The sequence below is a fragment of the Grus americana genome, chromosome 17, assembly GCF_028858705.1.
Source record: "Grus americana isolate bGruAme1 chromosome 17, bGruAme1.mat, whole genome shotgun sequence".
NCBI lineage: Eukaryota > Metazoa > Chordata > Aves > Gruiformes > Gruidae > Grus > Grus americana.
Window position 1 is genome coordinate 12,264,468 of NC_072868.1, and position 22,469 is coordinate 12,286,936.

General features: G+C 42.6%; 1 protein-coding gene across 8 annotated transcripts; it reads right to left on the minus strand.

Moving 5' to 3' along the window:
- Positions 1-315: 315 nt before the first annotated feature.
- On the minus strand, positions 316-13,028 carry LSM14B (LSM family member 14B). Of its 8 annotated transcripts, none has more exons than XM_054845913.1 (10): positions 12,743-13,028; positions 7,964-8,127; positions 7,472-7,607; positions 6,889-7,005; positions 4,916-5,086; positions 4,711-4,791; positions 3,519-3,680; positions 3,186-3,339; positions 2,002-2,181; positions 316-1,634 (listed from the first exon to the last, which is right to left on the minus strand). In XM_054845913.1, exons 1-9 carry the CDS (start codon positions 12,861-12,863, stop codon positions 2,010-2,012), a joined length of 1,278 nt encoding a protein of 425 aa, XP_054701888.1. In that variant the 5' UTR covers positions 12,864-13,028; the 3' UTR covers positions 316-1,634; positions 2,002-2,009. The 8 variants fall into 8 exon arrangements, with proteins under 8 accessions (XP_054701888.1, XP_054701892.1, XP_054701889.1 ...); XM_054845917.1 differs by having other exon boundaries at positions 7,544-7,607; positions 12,743-13,016; XM_054845914.1 differs by having other exon boundaries at positions 4,711-4,788; positions 12,743-13,016.
- Positions 13,029-22,469: the final 9,441 nt, after the last annotated feature.

Genomic DNA, 22,469 nt, shown 5'->3' on the forward strand with positions numbered 1-22,469 from the left:
CCAAGCTCTAGTTCGGCCCCCCCCAGCCTAGGGGCTCCAGCAGGCACAGGGAGAGGTGCACGCTCAGGGCAGCGTGGCCCACAGTAACGCTCCATAGGTCCGTTCATCAACAAGGGCACTAGAACACAGGAACAAGGGGGTCAGAGCCCAGATCAGGGTTTTTAAACTGGTTTCAAACACTGCACAGCCCTGCTGGGACTCTGCAGCCCCATTTTCTCTGCCTTAGACTTGAGCCCTGCTAGGACAGACACCTGACAAGTTGTACAGACTGGTATTACTGAGCTACATGCAGAAGAAAGTAGGAGGGAAACATTAAACATTTACATGTTTATTATAATTACAATTTACATTACTCCAAGGAGCAGCCCCACTGCTATGTTCTAATTCTTAGCAATAAAGTCCTACAAAAATAAATCCAAGCTTTTACAGTAACCTAGGTCAATGCATAACTAAAAAATTCTAGCTATGTAAGGGGTTCAGTCATCAAGGTGCTTTTTCAACAAAATTCCCTACCAACCAAAAAAGGGACACATGCCTATAGCAATTTAACCCACTTATTCATGCAAACAAATGTAACCCCTCCCTCCCAGCCCCTCTCCCCACATACAGATTTTTAAAAACAAAAGAAAAACAACTAAACTATTTACAGTATGGGGGTATAGAGGAAACAAATTAAACATGCCCATCTGTTAAGCTTCATTATATGGACTCCCATCCCTAGTTTAATGAAAACATTCCATAGTGTTCCACCACAGTCTACTAGTGTACAGAGAACTGTTTGCATTTGGTACTACCTATGAGCGAGGTACAAACTGAGGCAAGAAGTCAGAGCTTCGGTTCTCCTTCCCAGACAGTTGACTACTGCCAAAACCTCTTTATTCTGAGCGCATAAGCTGAGACACTTGCCGCTCCTGTCCTGCCAAGGACACAGCACACTGTCCCCTCCCACCCCAGTAAGGAGCTCCCAGCCTCGGAGGAGCGCCCAGCACCCTTCAGCTCGAGGGAGAGTCACGGTTTGTGTAAACCCACAGTACCTCCACATTAGTACCAGCCAACAAACAGTTGTACAGTCATTTACACTACTACATGATCCACAATCCAGTATTCCCAAGTGACAATATACACAACTCCTCAGCACCAGGAATCCTTCACACCTGCTGCCAAGAACAGCGAGACCAGCAGCACCAAAGAATCCATTTGGTTGCTCAGAACAAACAAATTAGAGCTGGTTTGTTTCAAGTGAGCTTTGGTTCCATGTTAAAATAGCATGATTTATCTTCTTCAGGGTTCAGAAAAGGAGTCTGACTTTAAGCTTAGACTATAGCAGCCTTTGAGAGACCCAGAAAGAAGAACCATGTAAGTTAGTCTGCACTTAAAAAAACCAAAACCAAACCAAACACGAACAAAAAAAGACACCCTGAAGAAGGTACCCCTGAACACATTCCCTCTTCCAAAGAATATTCCAGCTGACAGTTGCTGGTCCAAAATAAGTCCAGAATATAAGCAGTAGTACATGAAGTTCTGTCACTTGAGCTGAGACAGTAAACAATATGAACCATTTTCCCACATTAGTGCAGCAGTTGGTTGTTTTTTTTCTATATACAGTTTCATCCTCTCAGGAGAAATGTCAGAACCTATTCAGAGAAAAGGCAGAATTAGATTTGATGTCATGGGGATCTTCCCCCCAAGAAAGAGAAAAGCAAAGTTCACGCCCATGAAATATGAACTGAACACCATGAACTGAAATATTTTGCTAGAAAGACTCAGGTCAAACAAGCAGCTTTTGCTTTCACAGACAGAGGACTAGCCCAAGAAACAATCAACATGTTAAAACCATTCGTATTTCCTTCTACCACTTTGAAGGATAAATCAGACACAATAAGGAACAATTCTTGATACATTCATGAGACTGCGGAGCAATAGAGGTTGCAGACAGTTCAGGCAAGGAAGAAGAGACAAGCCTGACTCAGAGACAGTATTTACTCCTGCTAGAAAACTTGCCTCTGAAGTTACACTCTGCCAGTACCAGCTCTGTGAGTGGTTTGGTTTCGCCTTGCTGCTCCACTACCCCTTCCACCCCGAAATCCACCACGAAAGCTGCGGCCACGAAGGAACCGGCCTGATACTCCAAACGTCTCTGTATTGAGCTTCCTTTCTTCAGCCCACGTGGTACGCCTGGAACTGAACAAGACTGCATTCAGATTTAACATTAAATAACCACCAACTCATTCAGCCAGGGAGCTTCAAGCACCCTGTTTTGTTGACCTAAACCACAAGACGACCGAAATGCAGCGTACACATGCTCACTACCTCAATTCCTCTGCTAAGCATGGATTTGAAAGTGACAGCTGTTGGCTTTGGTAAGCTACTTTCACACTGGAAAAGTAAAAACGGGCCTAGAAGAGGGGTGTACGTGGCCTCACTAGCATTTCAAACCCTGTCTTGTTTTCTTGACAAGTACAAATCCCCCGACTCCATTGAAGCCTCTCAAGAAGCCTGGGAAGGACAGTCACAACTGAGGTTCAGCAGAGCGCTAGCACCACAGCACCAGTGTGTCCCTTTCTTAGCAGAGCCTGCCTAGTCCTGAATGCCTTACTGCGAGCACTCGGAAGAAAGCATTGCTAAAGGGAAGCAGGAACATTACCAAGGAAATTTCACATGCTGACACTGAAGGGATGTCTTACTTCACCAGGCAGTTGATAACATCAGTGTCAGCAGCAAGAGATGAAGCTTTCTTGTAATATTCCCAACAATTTAATGCGTTTCCACAGACAGACCAGACCTCCTCCCTGCCCAGACTCCAGGTTTAGCTTGCTCCTGTCTGCAAGTTGCACCATCTTCAGTACAGCATGACCCTGATGCCTCCTCCTCCCACAAACGAGATAAGAAATTTGTTTAAAAGCAACGGGTTCAAACTCAGTACTGGGAAACAGAACTGGAAATTCCTGTATCATAGTTCAGGCAAGTGCCTCAGTATCAACCGAAATCCTTGCTTTTTGTTTGATCCCACTACATGAAGTTTGGTTAGTATTACTTGTAAGCCATGTAACACATGGCAATACACTCTTCTAAAGACTTTCTTGCATTCTAAGATTTTTAAAGAATTACACCATGTGAAATAGATTATGTCTAAAATTCTATGCCTAAAATTGCATTAAAAAACCAAGCTTTTAGAAAATACTCACCTAGATTTCAGTTCTGAAGAAATGTTGTCGAAGAAAGACTTGGATTTATCATAATAGCAGTTGGGCCCCAGAAGGTCCTCCTCTGCATTACCGTCATTGTTTTGAGTTGCTACTCCAGGGTCCCCTTTTTCTTCCCCCGTCTCTGCTTTGTCATCTGAAGATAATAAAACATATTACACTTCCTTGATGCATTCTGAAGAGCCATCTGTTCTCTTGCTCCCTCACACAAGATTTGAGATGCTGTCACATGCAATCATGCAGTTTCTCAGAATCAGTTTGTCTATGTAGTGTTTACTACTAGCTCAGCAATTCATATTTAATGAAGCCACAAACCTTTAAAGTTTAGTTTCTTCTTGAATTCTTTATCAAGTTCCTCTCTGTTGAATTGTGCATTTGCACTTTCAAAGTCAAAGTCACCTTCAAACTTTATCGTATTTTCCTTCACAGTAGTTGGTCTGTTTTGTCCTCTAGAACGGTTTCTGGTTCTCCTGTTTCCTGAAAGCAGGAGAGTTTAAACACTTGGTGACGCACAGGGAGGTTAAATGACTTGCTCAAGACCAGAAGAAACCAGGCTTAGAACTCAGGAGTTTCTGACTTGGAGTCCTGTGGTTAGGCCATACCTCTTTGAGAGTAACTTCTGAACTCAGCTGCAGAAGACATATTACAGCAACACTTAACTTTCTGAAAAGCATTCCTGGGGGCCAGTCTTATGTCAGAGTATACCCAACTCCCTTTGCAGTGTAAGGGGAAGAGATCAGAACAAGTACTATACCAAGAAAAGCTGAGGGAAGCAGGGGAAAACTATCTTTTCTGTCTGCTATTCATCTGCAAGCATGGTACTGTAATTAGCCTACAAACCTGTCATGATGGTGAAAAGGAGCAGGGCACTGGTTTCAGAAAATCCACCCAAGACTCATCTACCCACAAAGCGAGCTTGTGCTTTGTAGAGTTTCTGGTTTCCAACTGAGAAGCTATCAACTCCTTTCTGGAAAAGCTATAACCCCTTCTACAGTGCTGTCCTCAGGCAAATTAATATGAAGACCTGAGAGTCTGAAGCTTTGTTTCCTGCCTTTTCTCATTTTGTTTAGGCAGAAGTATTTGTCTGTACTTAAATTAACTTTTGACCTCTGCTTAAACTGCAGTCTTGAGCTGAGACCTCTGCTCTATGGAAGAGAGGGCTCCGTCATTCTTCTCAGTTATAAGAGCTCTGGAAATTCTTCAACAGGCTGCCCTTCCCAGTAAAAATACTTCAGGTTTGAGAGAAATCTAGTTGTTGCTGCCAACTCATAGCATCCATTTGTATAACATACCTTCAAGTTTCTAAAAAAACACTAGTATTCTGTCCCTGGAATGTTCTAGACTTCTGTAGCTCCAGAACTTATTTTGTTAGGGAAACATCTCTGGATGCCCAAAGCCTTATGAAGCTTTATTTTGCTCTCAACCTTCTGTCTGATAATCCTTTGCTAGAATTAGCAGTATTTGCCCTTATAGGCTAATGTGACCATTTAGCATCATATTAACCTACCTGATCTTCTCCTTTGAGGTCTTCTGTTTTCATCATTCACCTGTCCTTGGGTTTGCACAGGTGCTGCCTGAACTGTATCTACTGAACAAGAAGGATAAACTTAATAAAGGAGCACAAGAACAAGACCAGAACAGTTTAGTCTTGCTATGCACCTTTGAAGGATGCTTCAAACCAGCACTTTACAGATGAAGCGGTGCAGACGTACCATTTGTCTTACCACTGCCCTGTGGCACCTGCCGTCCATTGCGCTGAACCCCTGGAGTTACTTTCACTGGGGGTGGCTTTTGTGAATTCATGTTGTCAACCGGGCCAGTCTGGACAGCCTGCTCCACCATGGGGCTTTTGCGGACAGGGTGAACAGAAGGAAAGCCAGCACCTGGAAAAAATCCCAATGACTAAGTGTCTCTCAGAAAAATGCACCAACACTATTCAAACCCTACCCGCTTCTACAGAGAAACCATTTTGTCAAGAATTACTCAAAGCCTTGATTGTTTATTGTTACACGCTACATTTAAGTGGCATATACAATAGGTAAGGCACTACTGCCATACAAGTCTTGGCTCTCAAATCCAGAGCTTTAAAATCAGGAAATCTACCCATTTATTTCTTAAACCAAGTCAGACACACATTAGATAAGCAAGCTAGGTCAGTCTCTTAGTTTATACCAAAATCTAATTTCTAGGTGTATCCTTGGTTATGTAAGATTTTACTTTATGCAATATTTTAAATCTGAAGCAAAAATCCACCATTTTGAAACTGTTCAAGAAAGCTTCCCCACTTTGTCAAAAAACTTTTGCAGCAAAAGCTTAACCACCTCAACTACATCCCATTTTGTAAGCTGCTTTTAGAAGTCCTTCAACTTCACTGCTTATTGTTAGCTTTCAAACAAAGAAAACCTGAAACCAGACCAGGATCTCAAAGTTACCCTTTTAAATTCCTTCTTGGTCAAGGCCAAAGTGTTACCAAGACTTCTGTTGCTCTTCCATCCAGGCTTATTTATTCACACTACAAAACACGTAAATACTTTTCATGGTTTGGTATACCTTACACCAATTATATTAAAAAGTGACAGTCTTCAGTACTCAGAAGAAACACTGCATTCTAGATTTAATTAGAAGTTTTGGAGTACTACAGGTTTATGTAGTTATGCGCAAGAACTGCTTGGAAGCGAACTTTAACTGAATATACTTTAAGAGCAAGAAAAGTGAAAAGCTGAAGAGTACACACAAACCAAGCCACTGACACTTCTGGGTCACCCAAGTCCATATGAGATATACCCAGTAGGTAATATCATGCAGGTTCCCAGTTAATGTACACCTGGAAAGCTTGCAAGGAACACAGACATATCCTAAGGATTATTCAGTAGGACAAAGCTGCTGTGCAAGTTTAACATGAGAAAGTTTCAAAGCTTAGCCAGAATATTGAGAAAGTATGTACTGATAGATGGCCAAAAACAGAGAGTAAGTAAAAACAGTTTCATGCCAACACAAGCATACATGCTTAAGTTAAAAACAGATGAAACTAATTACCATGTTTAAATGCAGGCTGCACCTGGTCTCTCTGAGGATGGTCAGTCTAGTATCTCTACTCAACCTCCTTTAAAATGTTTTTCCACATAGAAGCAAGCACCCAGAACTACGTTATCTCAGCTTACCACAACTCAGAAATTGCTTACTGTTAGTCATGCTTTACTAATTGGGAGTCTTGACAAGGTACTATGCCCCATCATGCATGAAATCTGCCCTGATATTTCCTCAATTACAGCAATACTCCTGAATTTTCTATTAACCTGTGTCTCTAACAGCAAGGCCACCCACAATTTAAGCAGTGTACTTGTCTTTCCAGGAAAGACTAATTAATTCCTTGCCCAGTCTCCAAGGTGACACATGTTTCTGGATAGGATGCAGCACATCAACATCCCTAAACCTCAGCCCTCTCCTGATACTTACACAAGAGGATCCGCTGTCCTGTACTTTTTCTTTCTCCTGTCTCTAATTGATACTTCTAGGACAGGAGGAATACTTCATGTAATGAAAGGCAAAAATAGCTGAGAACAAACTAGTTCTACTAGCATTACCCATATAAGTACTATCATTCTGGGAGGGGTTAACAAGAACAGAGTGTTTGCAAGTGCCATGCAGTTCTTCCAAATATTTGGAGTCCTCAAACTGCTGTTACCCTTGGAAGAGAGCTGATGGGGCTCTGAAGACATGTCAGGCTCTGAAACAGGTTGTGGAGACGGAGAAGAACTAGGGCTGGAAGCAGCTGCTGATGCTGGAGGGCTTACCAATTTCTCTAAAGAGATAGAGGGAAGAAGAGAAAGCAAAGATATATGGATAAGATACAAGGTAGTGAAACACCTGAAGGACTTGGAAAGAGATACAAGAATCTCTAGAACAGCATTAGAGCAGCTTATTTACAGTCCTCTCTGGGAATACAAGTTCTTTTTACATGTGATGTATATGTAAAGGTATGTTAGATTAGAAATGAACTGACCTCAACTGTTAGGTATTCGCATTACTTTCCAGAAAGAAACGTTAGCTATTTAATTTGTTTCTTTCTTTTGTGTGCATCTGCGTGTGTAAGTGAAATGCAGGTCTCCTTGCAATAAGATCATTGCACAAAGTTGTTAACTACTTATTCAGTGCTTGTTGCAGCCTGACAGTTGGCAAGGAATTGGTATTAGTTACTGTTATTTGGTTTCCCAGTAGCTGCATACAAGGACTGTATCTTTATTCCAGCAAGTAAAGTTTTTACTTACCTAAACCTAACGAAGCTGCATACTGCTGGCTAAGTAAAGAGCTGGCAGCAAGCTGGCTGTAAGGTGGCATACCTCTAAACGGGCTGTAAGGCACATGTGGCTGAAAGGATGATGTAGAGGCAGAGCCCAGTGAAGACTGTAACAAGACAAAGTACATTTCCATTTACAGTGTCCAGAAGTCAACTTGCTTTGGCAGTGATTCTCTACTTCACGTACAGCATTACTACAGCTTAAGTAAATACTGAGAAGGGTTAGTTTACCTCTTTACGATTTTCCTGCATTCTCAGCTAGGTAAGCTAGCTCTGGCTTTTGTTGACTGAAGTCTTTAATGCTGCTGCTATTTTAGACATTACAACAAAATTCAGGATGCTTCAATCTGAAGATTACTGGAGACACTTACTGGCCTTCATTTTTATAAGTTTATACCAAAATCAAGTCCTTCATCACCAATGTTTTACCATAGCTTTCTGTCAACACTTCAGGCTAACTTACTTGAACGATGGCAGGATCTTGTGGCAGAGTATGTTGAGCTTTCGGAGGTTCACAGACTGTGATGTCTTTGATGTCACTCCCTCGAAAAATAATGTATTCATAGATTTCTTCTCTTGGAGGAGCAGGTCTGTCTGTGGGCCGGTCTTCAGTGCCAAAGGATCGCACTTTAGCATTAGAAAGATTACTATTAGTCCAGTACTACCATTACAGCATTGCTTAAGTTAGCATTTATGCAATTAAAACTTACTCTTGTAATACTTGCCAAAAGTAACCAAAAACCACCACCAAACCAGGTTACCTCCAGAACCTTGAATCTCCTTATTGCACACATCTGTTCCCTCAAATGCCAACTTTTTCAGCAGCCTGTATAAACAGTTTTGTTTACATCAAGCTGTGAAGGTAAAGACCATAGACCAACTGGAGTGAAGAATCCTACTCCAAAACCGAGTACTTCTCCACAGTGCTATACTGCCATATTCCCCTTCTTCCCTGCCCCACGTAAGTATTCAGCTTGAGACAACTGCCTCTGCAAAAGACCACAGGAGAGGCCCCTGAAGCAGCAGGGAAGAAAAAAAACAAACCCACCAAAAAAACTTAGAGGGCTTTAGAGCTGAAATTTGCACCCTTCGTTTCATATATTTATTATACAGGTAGAGGTAAAGTTTTATCAGTGATAAGAGCTTCCTATTAAAATTCTCTCTACTCCATGCTGGTTTTACAATTCATATCCACTGACCACAAAGCAAGTTTTTAGTGATAAATCCAAAACTTCAGTGCCTGCTAAGGGTTTACTGAGTCCCAGCTATCGGAACACTTGAGCAGGTACTAATCAGTGATATTACACATTATAGTGGAAAAAACCTTGCAATTGACTGTGTGCAGCTACCAGGTAGAAGCATAAATTAATTTGAGCCATTAAAGAGGAAGAGGTCAGACTCAGACTTACTGGATTGTTAGTGCAGGAAAATAAGTAACATGGTTACATCAGACACTGTCATATGAAAGCTTTTCAGCCACAAGTTACAGAAGCTCAGCAAGTTTACTAGTCTAGTTGCTTTCCATCATCGCGAGGCTTTGCCAGTTCAGATAAGCACCAGCACATACTGGTTTGATGTATGCTTTCTCCCAATAGAAGAATTCTGTATTGGAATTGCATCAATTGCTTCTAACAGGTTACCACAGAAGTACTCAACCTCTCTGCCAGGACATGCCACGATTCCTGCAGTACCTTTACAAATTACATCCTAAGCAGACTTTTCACAAGCACCTGCCATGTCACAGTCTGTGGTGATGTGCCAGCCAGCTGCCACTCCCACTGCATAGCTGGAGAGATACAGACAGACAGCCCTGTCACATGGATGATACAGGATGGGGGGCACCGCAGCTTCCCCAGAAAAAGGGCAGCAAAAAGTGCATATACTCAACCCCAGTGCTGAGCATCCCAGGTATACTAGACTGACTTATTAGGAGCATTGACAGTTGTAGACAGGGCTACTTGTCAGGAGTCCTGTTCTTAGAGATGAAAAGCTGTATCCAGGTTTCCCCCAGCAAGCAGCAGCTAGTGCTGCAAGCAGTCTTCTGTGTTCAACACGTGTGTGAGCTCACAAGGAGCAATAAGCTCTGGGTACACCAGCTCAATGCCAAACTTTGCCCCTGTCACACTGATGCTGTTTAACACCTCAGCTTACACCTAACTGGAAGGGAATCTTAACTGGTGCAAGGACAAGCTGTCAGTCACTTCCTTCAAATGACCGTCTTCCATTAGTTCCTAGGGTATATAACCTCTCCAATTTATTTTAGATCTCCAGCTGCTGTTTGATCATGTACTACAGCTGTAACCTAGTCATCTAGAAGCAGATTATAAACTGAAAACAATGCTTGTGGCCTTTTAGACATGAACTGTACCACTGACATCCCTGCTCAAGATTACATTATCACAGCACACAGCTCATGGCAAGACATACTAAAGCTACCCAAGGACTACTGCAGAATCCCATGGCTAGCTTGGAAAGCACCATGTCTTCTCTGAGCACCGGGATCAACCTTTTGGCTTCCACACAGAGAAACACACAACCTGCAAAGCCCAAAGCTGTCCAGGCAGCCTCTCAGTTGGCTGGTCTCAAGGCTTCTAACTAAAAAGGTGGAAAACTACATCCTTGTTGTAGATAGAACGGCAGTGAGGGCGTTTGAGAGGGCTCTAGGAGTTGAGCACGTCTGCCCCTGCATTTGAAGTGTTTAACATTTCTGGCGCATCCCAAAGTACAGCTTTAAGTTTCTGCAGCAATCTGAAGGGCTGTCTCCCATGAAGAGTTACAGTGACTATTGTTTACAGATGAACAGGAAATCAATGCCACACCACGCTGCAGCTAGTGTTTTACAATACAGTTTGTGTTCATGTGTAGGGCTCTGTGGAGGTAAGACCTCTGAAGGTTCAGGAAGCACAAGAAGATGACTGGACATCTGGAAAGCAGAGCTTACATGGATATCAAACGCTCTAGTTTCTTCAGACTTTTACAGAAGGTGGAGTAAGTTTCTGGTGTTCAGTGCCGACAGGACAGTAACAGGCTTGAACTTCCTTTGCTTGCAATTTAAGTTTAGCATCTAACAAGACAGACTGCTTTCTTGCAGTGCTTAAAACATATGGAATCTCCTTATCCAGTATTTAAGATACTGCATGTGTTGAGATTTAACAGGAACCAAATACAAATCAGTTGAAGTTAGCCCTGCTTTGAGTAAGAGGTTGAACCAGATTCCTTCCTGAGGTCTCTTTCAATCTAGTTTTTTTTCTTTATATCACTTGGATGACAAAAAGTAAAGAGAATAGCATTTAAATTACATACTGAAGTTGTATGATCCTTAAACAGTGGCATCTAGGGCTTAATAATAATGTACTAGCTCTCCATACAACTTCAATCGCATATCAGTAATTTACGGTTCTTCTAACCCTTCAGAGATTAAGTGGTTTAAATTCTGTCCATGCTAAGCACAGGGTTGATATTACTGTCACCAACTTCAACGTTGTTGCTATGTTCATAATTCTGACACTAATTTTGATATAAAGTCTCTAAATTTAAAAAACCCTCTGAGCTAAAATGAAAAGTAGGGTTTATACTGTAAAGTTTATAGAGCAGCACTTTAAGTGGGGAAAAAAAATGTATTCTCCATCTATTGTAACAACTACTTCTTAGGCATTCCAGTTCATCCAAACTGAATGCTAAGAGACCAATGAATAAAAGAACTGCCAGAAATCTTATACAGAGCGTGTACTTTCTCATACCATAAAGCACTTTAATCACATACGCCTTTGAAACACACCACTTAAGCTCTGAAGTAGCAAGTCTGTGTGGAAACCATAGCTGTGAGAAACCATTTCTACTTGCTGCTGGGTAAAGGTGAAGACCTTCCTGCACATACAGTACAGGAATTGCATCCTTTCTGCAACCTCTCAATTACTTGGAGTGCAACATCAACATAAATAGCTCAATTTGTACACTTCAATAAACAGCCAAGTTCCTAGGAAAAAAGCAAGTTTGTGAAAACTCACATTCATAACTTCAGAATACACACTAATAGGTGTCAATTACTCATGTACAGCATCACATAAACATCATTATACTGAATAAAGACTGTGGCATAGGCTTGCCTTGAGGATAGTTGAGAATCAGGCAAATCAGCATCATGTGCCAGCAGATAGTCTTTCAAAATGAAAGACGATTTGGTTGGTGGACAATCCTGATGGGTTGCTGAAGGCAATGAAGAAGGTGTGAACTTCCCAGAACAGGGAAGGGGGAAACTCAGGGAGAGTGCTGATGCACATTAGCTGGAGTAGCCAAGCTGGACGTTAAAAGCAGTACAGAAATAAGATCTTGTTTGAGACACTAAACAAGACAGGACAGGTTTTTCTGAGAGTAAATACAGGAGTTCCCAGCAGAGGTGACAACTGAATCCAAGTGACACCATTTAAGAAGATAAAGATCAGTAATTCTACAAGGAAACAAGATGCAAAGCCCTGATGAGCAGCCTGCAATGTAGAAGGCCCAGACCCACGTGCAGATACCCCACAGCGCTCTGCACAGAGCTCTCACCCACTTCACCTGAGCAGAGTCCAGTTATCGATCACTAAAGGAACAAAGACACATCAACTGCAACTCTGTTTTCCCCAGCACTGGCCTGGGGCCCTGCTCAAGCCAAGCACTGAGATACTGCTGGACATCCACGTACAAACAGGAGAGGGGAACCAAACCATGAACTGCGATGCAGACCATCGCCTTTCTGGCTCTGACAATAGTGAGAGGAGCCAGCATTGCTGGCAGCTCTTCTTCCTCTTCAGGGGACCGGTAACTTCCCGTGAAAATCAAGGGCTCCTCAGCATCCCGGGCCCTGCCCACCCCTCCGGGGAGTCACGGCAAGCCCCCGCCACGGCCCGTGCCCGTCCCCGCGTCGCGGAGCGGCCTCCCAAATGCTGACTCACGGAAAGCCAGCAGCGCCGAAGGCACGGGGCTCCAACCCCGCCGCCAACCCCCCCCCCCCCCCGCAGCTCCCCGCACCCCACCCCGACCGCAAGCGCGGACGAGCCGCGGGCCCCGCCGCAGCCCCCCCAGGACGGGCGGGCTCCGGCCGCCGCTCGCCCAGGCCGGGCTCATTGTTTAGGGGACGGAGGCGGCGAGGCGGGCGGGCACCCCGCGTTCCCTCAGCGAGCGCCGGGCTGCGGCGCCAGAGCCAGCCTAGGCCCGACATCCCCCCCACACGCCCCGGGAGGGCCCCACCGCGCCGCCTCACCCTTGGCCAGCGCCACGGTGGAGTTCTCGGTGTCGATGGTGTAGAGGATGCCCTCATAGCGGATCTGCGCCTTGGAGATCAGGCTGATCTTGCTGCCTATGTAGGGGGTCCCCGAACTCATGGCGGCAGGGGCAGCGGCACTGCCGCCGCTGGGCTGAGGCGGGCCGAGCGGAGGGAGGAGGCCGCGCGGGTCTCCGCACCACCGCGCCGAACTGCCGCGCCCGCCCACGCACACTGCGGAGTGGGGAGCCCCGCCGCGCCCGCCTTATATAGGGCGGAGGGAGACAGGCTGGGGGGGGCAGGGCGGGGGCGTTCTGCGGCTCGCCGCGCATGCGCTGCCGCCGCCTGCTATTGACCAGACGGGAGACGGGGTCAGACGCGGAGGGAAGCGAGGGGGGTGAGGAGGGGGGGGAAAGCCCGGAGCCCGCGTCACGTGATCGGCCCAGGCGAGAGTGCCACGTGCGCTGCGGGCGGGGCGGAGCGAGGCGGGGCGGAGCGAGAGCTCGCGCCCTTCCCGCGCTGCACCGCAGTCGCTGTTGAGGGGAGTCGGGGGCGTGTGGTGGCGGCGGGGCCGGGCCTGGGCCGTGTAGCGTTACCGACACAGACGAGCCGCGCGTCACTGCCCACTCACCCGTGTCGCAGGGATTTTGTCACGTAACGCGGCGGGAGGGGCTGGTCACCTCCCCCGCACCACCCCCCGCCGAGCCGGTGTCTGAGCGGAGCTTTTCCCGCCCGGAGAGCCGCCTGCCGCCTCACCTCACCCTGCTCCCAGCAGGCCCCCTTGGGGTTCTGCAGCAGAGAGCCTGATCCAAGGCTTCCTGCGGACGCCAGCTGCCTCAGGCCGCAGCAGTGGCGAGGCAGTGCTCTGACAACGAGAACAGTGATGGCAGCCTCCCACCCGAGCCCCTCTTCCCCCCTCCAGTGCCGTGGCAGTTGAAGAGCCTCGTTTCGTGCTGCAAGAGCCCTTGGTGCGTGCTGGGGGCCTGCCCCGTCAGGCGCACCCAGTGCCTTTGTTCAGCAGGCGACGGGATGTACCCGGTGCAGTGATGGCGGCAACTCGCGTCATGGCAGAGGGACCACAATGCCAGGCCGCAGCTGGAGAATGAATCTTTCAGTGCAGCGTCTCCTGGGATTTCTCTGGCTCCCCAGCCATCTGCGGGTCAATGAGAGACAACTGGTAGCATCTGGCAGACAGTCACAGGAGGTGAAGTCACTCACCAATGTGAGGGCGGGTGGGGATCAGGCAGGGCAGTTACATTCGGGGCAGCAGGTCAGAGTGCGCAAATCTCACTAATTTGTGTGACGCAAATGAATAAGATTCAAAACCAGCAGCTGGAGACAATACAGTGGGAGCCATTGTCTAAGCGTAAAGAGGTTTGCTGGAGCTGCATGTGCCCATGCCTTGCTTACATGTCTTCCATCAGTGACACAACAGTGACACAGTAGTGTGCAGTCCACAGGTTTATCCTCATGTCACGACCTGCTTCCTCACACGCCATGGCTCAGAGAGCTGTTCTCCAAATGGCCCAAGCTGTCCACCCTGTGACCTGATGTATTTTATGATGCTACTCTTCATGCTGTTCATACAGCCTGGAGAGCAGATAGCTCTCTGAATAGGGAAGACTCCTTCCTTCTCACTCTTATGGACACACGTGCAGTCCTTCTCTTGTCAAATTTTCATCATCCTAGCATGGAGAGAGTTGCTTAAAAAAAAAAGTAAATGATTTCATATATATTAATTGGGCAAACAGTATTTTTGAATAAGAAAGCCCTTAAAGTAAAATCTTTTTACATTTTTAGCTCAGCCTTACATATCACCTACACAGAGCAAGAAAAGACTGTAGTAAACAGTGCCCTTTAGTGGGCAAATGGCTGGTGAGAAACTTCCCAGATGAAAAAACTCATCTAGCTCCACTGAATGAGGAGTGTCTAGTTTAAGAATATGGAAAAGTTCAAATGGAGAAAAAATAGGACAAGAAATAATAATAATAAAATGCTCAGTTTGGTGGCAGTCACAAATAATTATTTTGAATGGGAAAAACAATGTCAGTATAGGCAATGCAACCAAATGTAGAGAAGCGGTACTCCCTCTTTTTGTTTATATTCTCAAACTCCACAATATATTTAACTTGATGTTCCTTATTTCCACTCTTAAAATATTTTTTTAGAAATGGTTAGTGGGCACCCAGGTTTTTCAGTTCAGCTCCATTTTCTTTCTTTATGCACACCAAAATGTCACTGATTCATGAGCACCTCTAGTTCCAGTATTTTGTTCTGTATTCAGCAAACGGTATTGTGATTGTTTTATCCTTTCACTTTTTTTTTTTTTTTTAGTATCAGGAAAGAGAAAGGGATGATCATGTACCAATACAGCAATATGGATGCCACAGGAAGACTAATTAAAGCAATATGGAAAAAGAAGTATACACCAAAGTGGCATAAACTTTTCACTGGTAAGGAGAGAGATGCAAACAGATAGAATATAAGTTATAATCATCATGGCCATGATCTGCTTCTGGAAGATACTCTTATTGTAATGAATTTCCTCAGTATCATTTGTTTGACAACAGAGATAACAAGTGATCAGCAAGAAGAAATATGGCACCTGACATTTTAAATGTCCTGTTAGTGTTTCTTGTTCTGCTAAAAATACAATTCTTCATCCATTAAGTGTTGAAAGGGGGAATGAAAGAGTATCTTTCACTGTGTAAATTCATGACAAGTGTGCGATCCTGGGCATCCCTCATGTGAAGAGGGAATATTCGGCTTCATATGAAGAAGCCGATTGCAGTCCATCATGGTACTAGGAAGGAACCTAGCAGAGTGGCACCTCATGATAGCAGCAGACACAGCTTTCACAGAACAGCATTTAGGACCACCAGTAACTGTGGTCTTTGGAGACTGGAGGTAGGGTACAGTCAGAGTATGTAACTACATAAATCGTTCCTTTACAGGAAAACCTATGTTGCCAGAACTAAGGAGAGTCCCATGGCGGTTGGAATGCAACTAGTGGCATTTGGGACGGTCACCACCGATATATCTAATGACATTTCATAGCATTTAAAAGAGAAATCTGTGACTTCTAGCAACAATGAAAATTTGTGGGCTGTATGATGGTGAGAGAACACTTACGTGGTGGATGATAGCCATGTCCATGGCAACGTGAGCTGAACTGACATCTGGCAGAGTTACTGACAGAGGGCAGCTGTTGGAAAGACGGCTGTAAGAAACTCCAGATGCTGGAAGAAGTGAGCCAGGCATTGGCTGCTGCAGCATCACCTCTTCCACCTGGGGACAGTGGGACATGTTTGTATTTGGTGGCAGTAGGAATTACTAGGACACATGCAGCTGCTGAGGAAAATGGCAGCTATTGGTAGCAGTGGTTGAATTAAAATTCTAGGAGTTGATGGGGGAAAAAAAAAAGGAGGTGTCACAGGGAAGGTGAGGGTCTCAAAAGGAAGAGGGAAGAGGAGACAAGAAAGACTAGCATGGAAAATGGAGGAGGTGAAAGTGGAATGGAGATTTGAATTTGGGTGTGGCAAGCAAAACAAATTATACAAAGGAAGGCAGAAACATGTGAGCCCTAGAGGAAGAAAAGTTAGAAACACACCAGTAGTTTCAAAGAAAAATGTAGTAGCTGCAGGGAAGGAGGGTAAGGTCACCAAGTACAGAGCATGATTCTATAGTGGGGCAGAAAATGGGTAGTAGAAAAGAGCCCAGGAATGAAGTAGGGACTAGAAAAAGATGGAGTAACTGAAAAGATGCAGGAAAGATGAGAAGGAAAAAAATAGATCCATCTATGTAAGTGTTTTTATTCTAAATAAAGAAAAACAGAGAAAGTAGCATAAAGACAAAGACATGCAAAGTCAAGTAGGGTAAAGGGAAGAGAAAGGGAAGGAGAATGGAATAAGGAAATGAAAAGAAAAAATAGAAACATAAGTAGAAAAAAATGAAAACTCAGTAACTTTTATTTAGATAATGTGTGCTTCATACAATTAGTTTCACCACTTCCCACAGTCTAAGAAAAAGAGATGTAATGATGTATGTAGAAAATAGTGCTTCATTACATTAGTTTGTCTTGCATTTCAGGAAAAATGAAATTTTTTTTTCTTCTGAAAAAAATTCCATCAAAACAATAGGTGTTTTCTTTTTTATTCCAGAAATACAGAGATTGTAATACATGTAATATTGTTCTGTCCTCTCTCCCCTTTCTCTCCTTCTCTTTTTCTCAGTTTTGAGTCTGTGCCTCAGACATTTCAATTTTGACATCTTTTGTTCCACCCCCATATATCCAATTTAAAGTCAGTTTAACTCCTGGATTTAAATTAAATATTTTATAAAATGCCATAGTTTTAGTTTTGTGGGGGATTGGCTCTCTTAATTAGTACCTCAACTGCGTACTTAGTGGAACTGGCGTAAATCTGCATTATTCCATTGCATTTCTCAGCAGTCCAAGTGTGTTGCACAATCAAGACAAAATTTATTTTTCCAATAAGGATGCAATGGCAGAGAGTTTAAACTTCTTATCCAGACCCACGAACTTTGTGAGCGTGAAAGCAAGACCACAATTTGGGCACTGCTGTTTATTTCAGTGCTCTAACTGTACAAAATACAAATGTCCACGTGAGTTTGGCTGAAAACAAACATTATTTTGTACAGCTACACAGTCTTTATAAGGTATGGTGTCAGCATCTGAGATTAAGCTTTACCTAGAGATTAAAAAAGTAGCATTTTGAATTACCTACTAGATTTAACAGGCTCTTAATCTATACTTTTTAAAGAGCTTTATTATAAATACACTCACATTAAAACAGTATATCTTTATTTTCTTGTTTCATGTATGCATTCAATACCACTTTTCATACTGTAGTCAGTTTACTTTTACCTGCTAAATCAATCATTTTCTACAGAAAAAGACAGTTCTTTGCTATAACGCAAAATGATAATTTATTTTTGTGTTAATGAAAATCCAATGGTAAAATTACAAAAAAATGCTGGAGAATTTTTCTGTTTATGTAACACTTCCATGTGGAAGATTCAGATTACCATGTGGGGATTCAAATTACCAGTCTGACTTCTAAACTCTTCAGTTTTTTTAAGATAGGTTCAATATCGCCACTTAAATTTATGGGATAAGCCAAGAGTGCCATTCTGACTTGCCCAGTCTTTGCTGTTTGTACCTCATGAATCTAAAGGGCCTACTTACAAAAGTTGTGTTTGATTACCTGAACCTATTGAGGTTAGAAGTCATCAGGACACTTTTGATACAACAGAGTAAGGAGGGAACATATATTTACTTATTTTTATAAAATGGAAATACCTTGGACATGCATAACATTTTTTATTAGAATGAATACAAACTGCTATTCCAGACTTTTTTCACACTCACATCACTACACTACAGTGTCTATTTTACAAGCTGTGAAAATCAGACTTAAAAAACACACTCAGTACGAGACATAAGACCAAGAACACAACCCAAAATCCTGTCTGCTGTTGCGATATATTTCACCATTGAAGCATGGGGGGATGAAGCAGTTAGAGAAGTGTAAATACCTTTTACACTGAGGCTTTCTGAATCACAAATGGCAAGGTGAAGTTATCCTGGCTAACTAGGTGGTGATTTACTCACAGATGTGGAAGCTGGAGATAATTTTAAGAGATCCTTTCATGAAGACATAAATGGATGATGTATGTGATGCAAAAAAGGTTGACAAAGCTGAAGTTTGCAGTTTGGTCACAAAAATTGAAACATGAAGTCTTACAAGCCAGACCTAGATTCTAAAAAAGGTGTTTAGGCATCTGTCTCCCATTCAAATGAGTAAGAGGATTCAGACCTAAGTTTAGAAATAATTAGGGCATAAAGAGAGATAGTTGTCTATCTAGGACAGTGGGGAGCACTGAACATAGACTAAAATACAAAGTTCCATTAGGAAAAATCTCTGACTAGGTTGTTGGTTTTGGGGTTTTTTTTTCTACGTAGGCTGCTTTTTCTTGGGTAGTGTAGCGGTGAAGTGAACTGCAAGCCTCTGTGTATCCTCACACATGCACTGACGTGAGGGGATGGGATGAAAGTTGGATTTCATAAAGTTTTTTCAGGCATGATGTGAGCAAAAGGTGGAGTGAAGAGCATGCTGAAAGGTGAATAGGTGATAATAAATGGAGAAAGGAGGCAAAAATTGTCTTTGAGAGATAAAGTGCTGCAGAGGATTAGCCTGAAAATAAAGATTTTGTGGGGTTTCAGGCTTATGCATTAACTGGGAGAATAAGAATCTCTGTATTTAGCTTCATGCCCAACTTTCCAAGAGGCTCAAGAGCTGCAGTGATAACCAATGATCTAAATCCACTTCTAGGCTGAAAAGAGTCCAAGTTACAACCAGACTATCCCAACTGACCTACTTGGTACACTTGACAGTAGTCTCAGCAGAGAGACTAAGGAGCAGATGGGAGTACAGCCTGATATATCGCTCTGTGGATAGTCTTTTCAGAAGAAAATCCTATGTTTTAGAGAGTACAAGTTGTATTCACTGCATTCTTCAGACTCCTGGATGTTGCAGACTAGCAAATTTCACCATTCCCTGTACAGAAATCTATCTTTACTAATTGGGTTTGGCTAAAATTCTAGAAGGCTCAGTAACAGTGTTTCTTTAAGAGCTCCTCCTCTCTCTGTACTTCTTTCTCTCTCTACAAATTATTGAACACGTTCAAGCTATCAGTATTGAGCACTGTTTCATTGGCACTGAGGCCTGAATGGGGTTGAACCAAGACCATGCTGCCCAGTTCTTGCTCGTGCAAATCAAATCATAGGCCAACATACATCATTGGGCTGAGAACATAAAGAGCTCCTTTATTAGATGTTTTAGTTCAGAGACATTTGCATTAATTCTCTACAGTGGACTCTGTTCTTGAGCCAAAGAAATGAATATCCCTCTCCTTACCTGTTTTACAAACGACTAGTAGATTCTGCTTCTTTCTGTTCATCTAGGTAATGTATCATTTTACCTAGACTCGGCAGTGTGCTGTTCTTCTCCTGCATAACATCTGCTGCAGTTTTCATAGCTTGACTTGTTCTTGGACTTGTTTTAAAAGGCATGTTTCAGAAATGTCTCTGAGGATGTGAATTATTAGTTATTGTTTTATCTGCTAGGGTGTTCTTAATTTACATTTGTTATTTTACTTTTTAGAATAAGACTAAACAGGCTTTGGAGTTTATAGGTTTTACTTCAGATTTAGGTTAAAGATACCAAGAATGGTAAGGTAATTCATAGCGATAGAATTTTAGTGCAGTTTCAGAAAGTAATTTATTTTTGTATGACAATAAACTGGCATTTATTCTTTAGAAGCTAAACTGTAAATCAGTCTTCACATAAGACAGCAGCGTCTCTCTGGCTGGTCAGTTCTAACTTGTGCTTCTCCTTACAGTTGCAGTATTTGTGTACACAATTTCCACATACACCTGAAAATTCTGACATTTACTGTTCCAAAGCCTTTGCATTATTCGTGCTTTGTACCTCATTTCTCTATACTTGATGTATGACAACGGTTTTATTAGTTAGGGTACTTCTAAACCACATTTTTGTTCTGTAAAGTAACCCTAATAATAACATTTGAGATTTGGCATTTCAATTTTCTCAATTCATATTAAGCGAGAAAATAACATGCTTAGTTTTTTCCAGAGAGCCTCACAGCTTCATCTTCGACTCTGCATTTTATTCAGCAGCATCCTCAGCATTTACTCTGCCCATGACATCACCTGTGACAAACTTCTAAAGGCTATGTGGGACATACAGTTGTTAGTAAGGTGTTTTGAAGGCAAAAGGTTTGTGCAAGTATAACTCAGAGCATAAACCAGTCTGAAGAATCTTAATTGTTGTTGATGAAGCAGAAAGAACCCCAAGTAGAGTTGAGAGTGAGGTTGTGAGTTAGAAAAAAAACGTATCTTCTTTTATTCTAAACTGAAAGAAATCTGATATTTGCATCTGCAAGAGAATGAAGTGGAAGCCCAAAGTGACATAGTACTGAATAACTTTTCAAATAACGGTCTGAGCTGTAATAGGATAATAATGCATTCTGGTCTTTACAGGGCAAGAGTTAGTGATTCAGTCTCTGTGTGACGCAGGTGGCTCAATACTCCACCCAGATATAGAAGAGGATGGTGTGGCTGCTCTAGGAGAGATAATCCTTCTGAATTAAAAAAGTTTGAATTTAGAACACCTAAAAGCAGTCAAACTGCAAGAGAAGGCTTAAGGGTTCTGTTTTCTGTGAACCTCTTTTAATGACAGGAAAGCTTTAGGAAAGGGGCAACTGGGCCCTGCATAGACTTTTTTTTTTTCCCCCTCTTTGACTCATGGAAATGCTGGTAATAGTACAGGGGTGAGAGCTAGCGTGTTGTATGATCATACCAACGCATGTACCAGTATGCAACTTCACATAGCTTTTAAAGTCACAAGGATGTTACATTTGAGGGGTTCTTGCTGAGGATGAGGGTGTAGCAGGGATGGCTTCAGGCTGCCAAGTCATACAGTTCTACTTAGATGGCTTCATGTCAAGGAATAGTAATGAATGAGTAAACGTACTGGCCCACTAAACTGTACAGAGTAGCAAAACTAGCTCTCTCTTTTGCTCTGCTGAAAATAATTAAGAGAAACAAGTTTTATAGTTTCATAAAAACAATCTTTCTTACACAAGAACATACAAATTGTCTATTGCTTCCCTAACTAATCATCTTTCCTAAACAAGATGTTATATTTGTTGCCTGCCATTTTGTCTGGGTGTTAATAAATGGTTTACACAGATGGATGGGTTTACTGTCCTAGCTAGAAAATTGAGTAATATTGATGGCAATGTTGTTATACTTCTGTGGTAATGGAAGAGTATTGCAAGTAACCCCACACAGACAAAATTGACAATAAGGAACAATTTAACATAAAAAACTTGGCCATTCATCTGGGTGTGTCATTTCCTTTGGGTTGGAAGTTTTCCCCATTTTATATTTTGAGAGATAAAATATTTGTCTGACTTGCTTCAAAGCATGTACTAGTTTCTTCTGTCAACTGTGGGGACACATCCCATATTTAATTGAGTTATTGGATTTGTTTGGAGTTTCAAAAACAAGCAAAAGCTCATTAAAGGAATAGGGGCAAGATCTTGAACTCTGTCTCTGATAGTGAGAATATTTTTTCGGTAGTGTAAGAAAGTAACCTATAGTCTGGAATCATCCCTAACTATTTTAGACTGATGGAGAATTCAGAAAAAAACCTTGTATAATAGCCTTTCGTGCTGTGTTTTCATTAAGTCTGAGGCAGCTCAATAAAGAAGCTACAACATGATTTATTTTAATCAGTTATTACAGAGAAGTCATTAAAAAAAAAAAAACAACCTTGGCAAAATCTTGCTTACATACTTCTTGCATTCCAAATCCACAAAATGTTTAGATACAACCTCATTTCATTATAACCAAAACAAACCTCCTTTACTAGATTTCTTTCATTTTTTTTCTTTAAATGATGTTTTTTCCATACCTCTTCTGTCTTCAGTGTCTTTTGTGTCTGTTTTCTTTATAATGTCACTAAGATTACTCAGGTTGTTCTGAGGAATCCTATCGTTTCATAAGGCTTGGTAAGAGCATTTGGCAGACTATGAACTAGAGACGGAGTAGGGAAAATGATTTAGCCTTTTTGTCATCTGAAGATGACTTTCAGAAATGCTTGCACATGTGATTATTCTT